The sequence below is a fragment of the Rhinichthys klamathensis genome, unplaced genomic scaffold (assembly GCF_029890125.1).
Source record: "Rhinichthys klamathensis goyatoka isolate OS25496 unplaced genomic scaffold, OSU_Roscu_1.1 h1tg000947l_1, whole genome shotgun sequence".
NCBI lineage: Eukaryota > Metazoa > Chordata > Actinopteri > Cypriniformes > Leuciscidae > Rhinichthys > Rhinichthys klamathensis.
In genome coordinates this window covers 55,001-65,000 of record NW_026607271.1, presented here as the reverse complement: position 1 = coordinate 65,000, position 10,000 = coordinate 55,001, and the positions used below count along the sequence as shown (strand labels likewise).

General features: G+C 37.8%; 1 protein-coding gene across 1 annotated transcript in view; it reads right to left on the bottom strand.

Annotated features, from left to right (window-relative positions):
• The window catches only part of LOC130078674 (LRP2-binding protein-like), an 11,897-nt gene that overhangs the window by 1,053 nt on the left and 844 nt on the right, over positions 1–10,000 (bottom strand). Inside the window, exons 2-7 of the mRNA XM_056244260.1 lie at positions 9,654–9,763; positions 9,422–9,535; positions 8,495–8,637; positions 7,643–7,748; positions 1,619–1,842; positions 887–1,052 (exon numbers count right to left, since the gene is read on the bottom strand). Coding sequence (XP_056100235.1) covers positions 887–1,052; positions 1,619–1,842; positions 7,643–7,748; positions 8,495–8,637; positions 9,422–9,535; positions 9,654–9,763 — 863 coding nt within the window. The remainder of the gene's footprint in view (positions 1–886; positions 1,053–1,618; positions 1,843–7,642; positions 7,749–8,494; positions 8,638–9,421; positions 9,536–9,653; positions 9,764–10,000) is intronic.

Sequence of the window (10,000 nt, the reverse complement as noted above, 5' to 3'; positions counted from 1 at the left end):
TTTGAGAAATCGCCGACAAATGCCCGAAATCACAGGCAAATCGGTGCTCGTTCACGCGAGTGACAATCACGCAATGTGAATGAGCAAAGACGCGATCTGAGAGAATCGCCGACGAGTCGCCGACGCCCGTGAGATATTTGGCATGCTGAATATCTGGACCTGTCGGCGATTCACAATCCTGCTGTGTGAATGTGTTCTGACTGAAAACTACATCGGCGATGACCGACAGCCAATGAGAGAGCAAGATACAGGGAGGAGGAGGAGTTATAGACCAGAATATCAGTATTTTAATAGATAGGCCTATATTTACAATTGTATCAAACAGAAACAAAGCACAAACATTTGCATGACCAGCAGCAACAGCAGGACATTTGCAAAATTATGTATTTACCCCCAACTCTCTTTGCAAAACACAGTCCTTGCTCCCCTCGTCTTCCCAACCATTTCCTGCATAAACTGTTTTTTATTTTTTTATTTTCGCTACAAATCAGTGCACAGACAATTTGTTGGCTATCATTTTTAATAACAAATTCAGTGTCGCGCGAGAACTCTGGTCTCACGCACGCGTGATCTTCCGTTATTTCCTATCACTTCTCGCGTTTGTTTGGTTGTGAAACGTAGTTTGCGGACCAGGCAGAAGTTGTCGGCGATTCTTTCTTTTGTAAAGTCATGCGGTGTGAAACCTCCTGTCGCCGATCCATCGTGCAGTGTGAACACAGCAGCAACTGAATGTTACCCCAGATAGTCATGCAGTGTGAAAACAACAGTGACCCGATTATTTTGAAAATCGTGCAGTCTGAACTCGGCATAACTGCAAAGAAAATTCTTTTTTTGCCATTTCCACTAGGTGTAAATACCGTCTATCTCTATTTGCACTTTAGTGTACCTGTGTGAAGTATCTTTTCGCCCTGTCTCTGTTCTGCGGGACCCCTCGGCCCAGATAAAGGCAGCGTGCGAAGTAAAACATGGCAATAGTGATGCCCTTCCTGATGAACTCCTCCAGACAGCCGGTGTGTCTCGCGATGGCGCTCGTGTCCTCGTATCCACACACTCTGAGAACAGCCAAAACCAGTTATTACATGCTGAATCAAACCGGCTACGTTTACATGCAACCACATAATCCATTAGTAACCATATTGACGGATTTAAACTGCAGACTTAATATTTATACATTTATAGTCATAATTTGGAGACAATGAGCATTTGTTGTACCGCTGATCACGCAGTAAAATGCTCTAAACCAGTCGTGTGTGGATGAGAGTCTGAGACCAGCACTGGTGGCCGTTGTCCTGCTCCACTTCACAGTGAAAGGAGAATTATAGAATTACAGGACACTAATTTATACGACACTTTATTCAACAGAAGAACAGCGCGTTACACGTCATTGCGCTATAACTACGTCATTGCACATGCGCAGTCCTTTCAGTTCCGGTTCTCAATCCGATCAAGTGTTTACATGTTCTCTCGATCAGATTAGAAAAAGGAATAAACCCCCCTTTCAATCCAATCGATTAAAGTGTTTACATGAAGGCTTTTCAGTCCGACTGAGCCGTCAATCCCATTACTAACGGATTATTTGGTTGTGTGTGTGTGTGTGTGTGTGTGTGTGTGGCTGCACCGTTCTCCCAGTGCTGCGGCTCTGGAGTAGAGTTTGCGCTGGTAGTAGCAGGCCGTCAGATGACCCTGGGCGTAAACGTTCCCTCTCTCCGCCGAGTCCTTCAGGCAGAACAGGGCCGAGTCCGGGTCCTTCTGCACACCGAGGCCGTGCAGATACATGACTCCCAGAGCGCCCTGAGACTCCACACTGCCGTTCCCACACGCCTCCGAGTGCCACGAGAACGCCTGACACACACACACACACACACACACACAGGTTTACTACATCTGAAAAACCTGCATTAGATTTCCCTGAGCGATGATTTCAGAAACGAGTCTGAGAGATGCGCTACTGTTCAAAAGTGTGGGGTCTGGAAGATGAAATTAAGGATGCATTAAGGTGATCAAAAGTGTAGTAAAGACATTTATAAAGTTACTTTTGTTTACTTTACTATTCATTAAAGAATTCTGAAAAATAAAGGTTTCCACTAAAATATGAAACTGTTTTCAATATTGATAATAATCATAACTGTTTCTTGAGCATCAGATCATCATATTAGAGTGATTTCTGAAGGATCATGTGACACTGAAGACTGGAGTAATGATGCTGAAAATACAGCTTTGATCACAGGAATAAATTACACTTTACTGTATATTCACATAGAAAACAGCTGATTTACATTATAATAATATTTCACTATTTTTACTGTATTTTTTATCAAATAAATGCAGCCTTGATATTAGTTAAAAAGCAGAGATAGTTGGAATTGACTTTCAAAATTCACATAAGATGAAATTGACATAAGTCATAATTATGACATAAAAATTCTAAATCGACATAAAAAGTCAATTATATTTCACTTGATTACATCATGGAAGTCTATTTCTGCCACGTATCATGCTTTTCTAAAACAATTATGACATAAAAAGTTATAATTATGACAAAAAGTCGAAATTGACAAAATGTTGAAACTACAGAAGTCAAAATTGACTTGGTTATAATTTTATATATATACATGTAAGACAAAGATTTTTTTTTTTACAATTGTAAAGTTTTAATGTATTTAAATTATATGTATTCTAACTTATATTTATTATTAAGTTATTTTAATTAACTTATTATAATTGATATGCATTCTTAATTTAATTTATTATAATTATTATTATTTTTTATAATGCAATATAACAGTTAAATGTAGGCTATTATCAACAATTTGTTTAGGTCAACGGATGGCTAATTCACTTTTCTGAAGCAGTTTCTGAATTTATGAGTAGAATAAGATCTGTGGTTATCATACTTGATGCCTCACGTTGTGTTTTATAACATAAATTTCATCAAACATGAATTTTGAAGGAACTGTGTGTTTTTAAAATGCAAACGGCTCCCTGTGGACGACAGCGGTTCTCGTCGCGCACATGAACTCAGATTCTAGTGTATTTGTAGTTTATTAAGAAGTTTGTTAGTGACAAAACATGAACGTCTGCTCCAGTAATCGCAATTGCAAGTTTACATGCCACAATTCTGACCTTTTTATCATAATTGTAAGTTTATATCCCGGATTTCTTACTTTCTTTTTATCGCAATTGCAAATTTATATCCCGCAATTGTGACTTTTTTATCGTAATTGCGAGTTTACATTTCGCAATTCTGACTTTATTGTAATTGCGAGTTTACATCCCACAATTCTGACTTTTTTAATTGCAATTGCAAGTTTATATCCCGCAATTCGGACTTTTTTTAATTGCAATTGCAAGTTTATATCCCACAATTCTGACTTTTTTAATTGCAATTGCAAGTTTATATCCCGCAATTCGGACTTTTTATTGCAATTGTGAGTTTATATCCCGCAATTGTGACTTTTTTATCGTAATTGCGAGTTTATATCCCGCAAATCTGACTTTTTATTGCAATTGCGAGTTTATATCCCGCAATTGTGACTTTTTTTATCGTAATTGCGAGTTTATATCCCGCAAATCTGACTTTTTATTGCAATTGCGAGTTTATATCCCGCAAATCTGACTTTTTCATTGCAATTGCAAATTTATATCCCGCAATTGTGACTTTTTTATCATAATTGTGAGTTTATATCCTGCAATTCGGACTTTTTATTGCAATTGTGAGTTTATATCCCGCAATTGTGACTTTTTTTATTGTAATTGCGAGTTTATATCCCTCAATTCTGACTTTTTATTGCAATTGCAAATTTATATCCCGCAATTGTGACTTTTTTATCGTAATTGGCGAGTTTACATTTCGCAATTCTGACTTTATTGTAATTGTGAGTTTATATCCCGCAATTGTGACTTTTTTATCTTAATTGCGAGTTTATATCCCGCAATTTAGAATTTTTATTGCAATTGCAAGTTTATATCCCGCAATTGTGACTTTTTTATCGTAATTGCGAGTTTACATTTCGCAATTCTGACTTTATTGTAATTGTGAGTTTATATCCCGCAATTGTGACTTTTTTTATCGTAATTGCGAGTTTACATCCCACAATTCTGACTTTTTTATTGCAATTGCAAGTTTATATCCCGCAATTCGGACTTTTTATTGCAATTGTGAGTTTATATCCCGCAATTGTGACTTTTTTATCGTAATTACGAGTTTATATCCGCAAATCTGACTTTTTATTGCAATTGCGAGTTTATATCCCGCAATTGTGACTTTTTTTATCGTAATTCCGAGTTTATATCCCGCAAATCTGACTTTTTATTGAAATTACGAGTTTATATCCCGCAATTGTGACTTTTTTTATCGTAATTGCGAGTTTACATCCCACAATTTTGACTTTTTTATTGCAATTGCGAGTTTATATCCCGCAATTCTGACTTTTTCATTGCAATTGCAAATTTATATCCCGCAATTGTGACTTTTTTATCGTAATTGCGAGGTTACATTTCGCAATTCTGACTTTATTGTAATTGTGAGTTTATATCCCGCAATTGTGACTTTTATCGTAATTGCGAGTTTATATCCCGCAATTCGGACTTTTTATTGCAATTGTGAGTTTATATCCTGCAATTGTGACTTTTTTATCGTAATTGCGAGTTTATATCCCACAATTCTGACTTTTTCATTGCAATTGCAAATTTATATCCCGCAATTGTGACTTTTTTATCGTAATTGCGAGGTTACATTTCGCAATTCTGACTTTATTGTAATTGTGAGTTTATATCCCGCAATTGTGACTTTTATCGTAATTGCGAGTTTATATCCCGCAATTCGGACTTTTTATTGCAATTGTGAGTTTATATCCTGCAATTGTGACTTTTTTATCATAATTGCGAGTTTATATCCCACAATTCTGACTTTTTCATTGCAATTGCAAATTTATATCCCGCAATTGTGACTTTTTTATCGTAATTGCGAGTTTACATTTCGCAATTCTGACTTTATTGTAATTGTGAGTTTATATCCCGCAATTGTGACTTTTTTATCGTAATTGCGAGTTTATATCCCACAATTCTGACTTTATTGTAATTGTGAGTTTATATCCCACAATTGTGACTTTTTTATCGTAATTGCAAGTTTATATCCCACAATTCTGACTTTTTTATTGCAATTGCGAGTTTATATCCCGCAATTGTGACTTTTTTATCGTAATTACGAGTTTATATCCGCAAATCTGACTTTTTATTGCAATTGCGAGTTTATATCCCGCAATTGTGACTTTTTTTATCGTAATTCCGAGTTTATATCCCGCAAATCTGACTTTTTATTGAAATTACGAGTTTATATCCCGCAATTGTGACTTTTTTTATCGTAATTGCGAGTTTACATCCCACAATTCTGACTTTTTTATTGCAATTGCGAGTTTATATCCCGCAATTCTGACTTTTTCATTGCAATTGCAAATTTATATCCCGCAATTGTGACTTTTTTATCGTAATTGCGAGGTTACATTTCGCAATTCTGACTTTATTGTAATTGTGAGTTTATATCCCGCAATTGTGACTTTTATCGTAATTGCGAGTTTATATCCCGCAATTCGGACTTTTTATTGCAATTGTGAGTTTATATCCTGCAATTGTGACTTTTTTATCGTAATTGCGAGTTTATATCCCACAATTCTGACTTTTTCATTGCAATTGCAAATTTATATCCCGCAATTGTGACTTTTTTATCGTAATTGCGAGGTTACATTTCGCAATTCTGACTTTATTGTAATTGTGAGTTTATATCCCGCAATTGTGACTTTTATCGTAATTGCGAGTTTATATCCCGCAATTCGGACTTTTTATTGCAATTGTGAGTTTATATCCTGCAATTGTGACTTTTTTATCGTAATTGCGAGTTTATATCCCACAATTCTGACTTTTTCATTGCAAATGCAAATTTACACTCACCGGCCACTTTATTAGGTACCCCATGCTAGTAACGGGTTGGACCCCCTTTTGCCTTCAGAACTGCCTCAATTCTTCGTGGCATAGATTCAACAAGGTGCTGGAAGCATTCCTCAGGGAGTTTGGTCCATATTGACATGATGGCATCACACAGTTGCCGCAGATTTGTCGGCTGCACATCCATGATGCGAATCTCCCGTTCCACCACATCCCAAAGATGCTCTTTTGGGTTGAGATCTGGTGACTGTGGAGGCCATTTTAGTACAGTGAACTCATTGTCATGTTCAAGAAACCAATTTGAAATGATTAGAGCTTTGTGACATGGTGGAAGTAGCCATCAGAGGATGGGTACATGGTGGCCATAAAGGGATGGACATGGTCAGAAACAATGCTCAGGTAGGCCGTGGCATTTAAACGATGCCCAATTGGCACTAAGGGGCCTAAAGTGTGCCAGGAAAACATCCCCCACACCATTACACCACCACCACCAGCCTGCACAGTGGTAACAAGGCATGATGGTTCCATGTTCTCATTCTGTTTACGCCAAATTCTGACTCTAACATCTGAATGTCTCAACAGAAATCGAGACTCATCAGACCAGGCAACATTTTTCCAGTCTTCAACTGTTCAATTTTGGTGAGCTCTTGCAAATTGTAGCCTCTTTTTCCTATTTGTAGTGGAGATGAGTGGTACCCGGTGGAGTCTTCTGCTGTTGTAGCCCATCCGCCTCAAGGTTGTGCGTGTTGTGGCTTCACAAATGCTTTGCTGCATACCTCGGTTGTAACGAGTGGTTATTTCAGTCACTGTTGCCCTTCTATCAGCTCGAACCAGTCTGGCCATTCTCCTCTGACCTCTGGCATCAACAAGGCATTTCCGCCCACAGAACTGCCGCTCACTGGATGTTTTTTCTTTTTCGGACCATTCTCTGTAAACCCTAGAGATGGTTGTGCGTGAAAATCCCAGTAGATTAGCAGTTTCTGAAATACTCAGACCAGCCCTTCTGGCACCAACAATCATGCCACGTTCAAAGTCACTCAAATCACCTTTCTTCCCCATACTGATGCTCGGTTTGAACTGCAGGAGATTGTCTTGACCATGTCTACATGCCTAAATGCACTGAGTTGCCGCCATGTGATTGGCTGCTTAGAAATTAAGTGTTAACGAGCAGTTGGACAGGTGTACCTAATAAAGTGGCCGGTGAGTGTATATCCCGCAATTGTGACTTTTTTATCGTAATTGCGAGTTTACATTTCGCAATTCTGACTTTATTGTAATTGTGAGTTTATATCCCGCAATTGTGACTTTTTTATCGTAATTGCGAGTTTATATCCCACAATTCTGACTTTATTGTAATTGTGAGTTTATATCCCACAATTGTGACTTTTTTATCGTAATTGCAAGTTTATATCCCACAATTCTGACTTTTTTATTGCAATTGCGAGTTTATATCCCGCAATTCTGACTTTTTTATCGTAATTGCAAGTTTATATCCCACAATTCTGACTTTTTTATTGCAATTACGAGTTTATATCCCACAATTCTGACTTTTTTATCGTAATTGCAAGTTTACTTGCCAACCACAGACCTATTCCACTCATAAATTACTATTCGAAAATCCCATTAGATTCCCAAAGGAACCCAGAGCTGATCCTCTGGTTGTGCGACTGCAAGTGGAGCCGGTCATGCATGATCTCAGGACCTTGGTGAGGTCGAGGGTCTCGGGTCTGCAGTAGAACATGCCGAGAGACGACTGCGCCTCCACACTAGCGTCCGGGTTCCCCTCATCAGCTGCCAGGAGCCAAAGCCTGCGGGAACACACAGGGCACCGTCACAAATCACACTTCCCTACTAGCAGCGTCACAATAGATCGTGTCACAATATATGGCAATACAAAAATGCAACAATATGTATTGTGGATAGTGACATTATGTGTTGTGTGTAGTTCACCCAAAATAAAAATTACTGTGTGAGAAAAAATTCAATGTCGACATTACTACATTAAACTACTATATAATGTTAAATATAATGTAATGAATTTCTGTACAAAGTGCCCGACATTATTTTAAATATATCTAATCAGTGACAGACTGCATATTCGTCTAAAATAATTCTGTATTTTCATCTTCAGAATCATGAATATTGTTATTCTGGTGTCTCTATTGTCCTGTGCTTTGGGTTTCAGCATCAAGTCCAAGACTATTCATTCACACACACAACGTACAGTAATACCAAACTTAGCATTTTAGTCAACGGTACATGTTTTGTTAATCTTTTAACATGTCTTGGAGTATCGCAATAATATCGTGAGTTCAGTATCGTGATGTTGATTAAAATGTGTGTAATTATATTCAACATTGTTTAATGTAGTACTGACACTAAAACTCTGTAAACTTGAATTTTTTCTCACACAGTAATTTTTATTTTGGGTGAACTATACACAATACATATTGTCACTATCCACGATACATAGTTGCTGCATTTTTGTATTGCGATATATTGTGACACGATCAATTGTTGCACCAGATTTGTGTTTTGTGTGATAGTTTCTCACCGCTCTGCTTCAGCGCTGGACGCCTGGACCCCGTGACCCTCCAGATACGCCCGGCCCAGGTTATACAGCGCCGCGTGTCTGACAGAGCCCGCGTGCGAGGAATCCCACAATGCAACTCTTCTCATCAACTCCATTGCTTTGCCCTGTTAAAGTTGGTGGTTTTCATATAGACAGTGAGACTTTAATAGAGTGTAACAGTGTCCGTCCCCTTTTTCGGAAGTATTTTTTTCCATTAATTTTTTTCCATAGGGATTTTAAAATAGTCTTATAAGCCATGAACCGAGCCAATCAGCTGCGAGGAGAATCACAACACTGCAAACTTTGGTTTGAAGCAAAAAACCTGTTTGAAAATCAGACAAAAATTCAAGACTGTGTGTTTAAGGACTTCAGTGAGGGAAATAACTACAATCCCATGAAGCATTGCGAATGACACAAACTAAAAAATGGGCGAACTACTCATTTAATATGTTGAATATATATATATATACAAACATTTCAGTATTTTGAGTGTAGAGAGCTTGTTTATGGGAGTGGGCGGAGCTAAAGAGCTGTTTTGGTGGTTTTGCTTGTCTCGACTCTGATTGGTGGAATTTTCTGTACAGCATTATGGGTAATGTAGTTTATCACCACGAATTTAGCTGTTGAACGCGATTCTTTTATAAATAAGTTGAAATAATGCGGGCTAACGGTTTCAACAGAAGCAAACACCATCGATTAACTTCCTCGTAGCTCACAGTTGGGCTGTCTTTAAAGGTTTATGAGTTATCATTCAAAATCAGTTTTCATATGGGGAAAATGAATGGAGTTGACTTCCGACTGTTGCGCTCCAATTTTAGTTGCTTTTGCAGGCGTTTGTAAATTTGTAACATACAAAAAGCCTATTATTACTGTAGATCTGAGAGATATCATGAATAAGAAGGTCCTCACAAGGTCTTCTTTGGTTCCAAGTCCATCGTAATACATGACAGCCAGCTGATATAGAGCTCGGGGATCTTCATTTTTAATGCCGTCGAAGATGATCTCTGCTTCTGTGAAGCGGCCCTGAAGAACACACACCAGCAGTCACGAGTCATGGATCACATTCCCACATGATTCTGGCTTTGCATAACCTATAGAATCTGTGCGCAGGTTAAATGAGAGAGACTTTAGGCATCATCACCTCCTCATAGTGTAACTGTCCCAGGAGGAAGGCGGCTTGAGAATCTCCACTTTCTGCTTTCTCTTTAAGCAGAATCACTGTCTTCTCCACGGACTCAGCACTGATCTCTGCTAAACTCAAACACAATCAATATATATTTGTATGATCTACTGTTTGTGTGTGTGTGTGTGTGTGTGTGTATAAATATATATAGGCTATATATATAGCCTACTACCAGTCAAAAGTTTTGAATCGGTATGATTTTTTATTTTTTTTAAAGAAGTCTGTTCTGCTCACCAAGGCTGCATTTATTTGATAAAAAAACAGTAATATTGTTAAATATTATGAAAATTTAAAATAACTGTTTT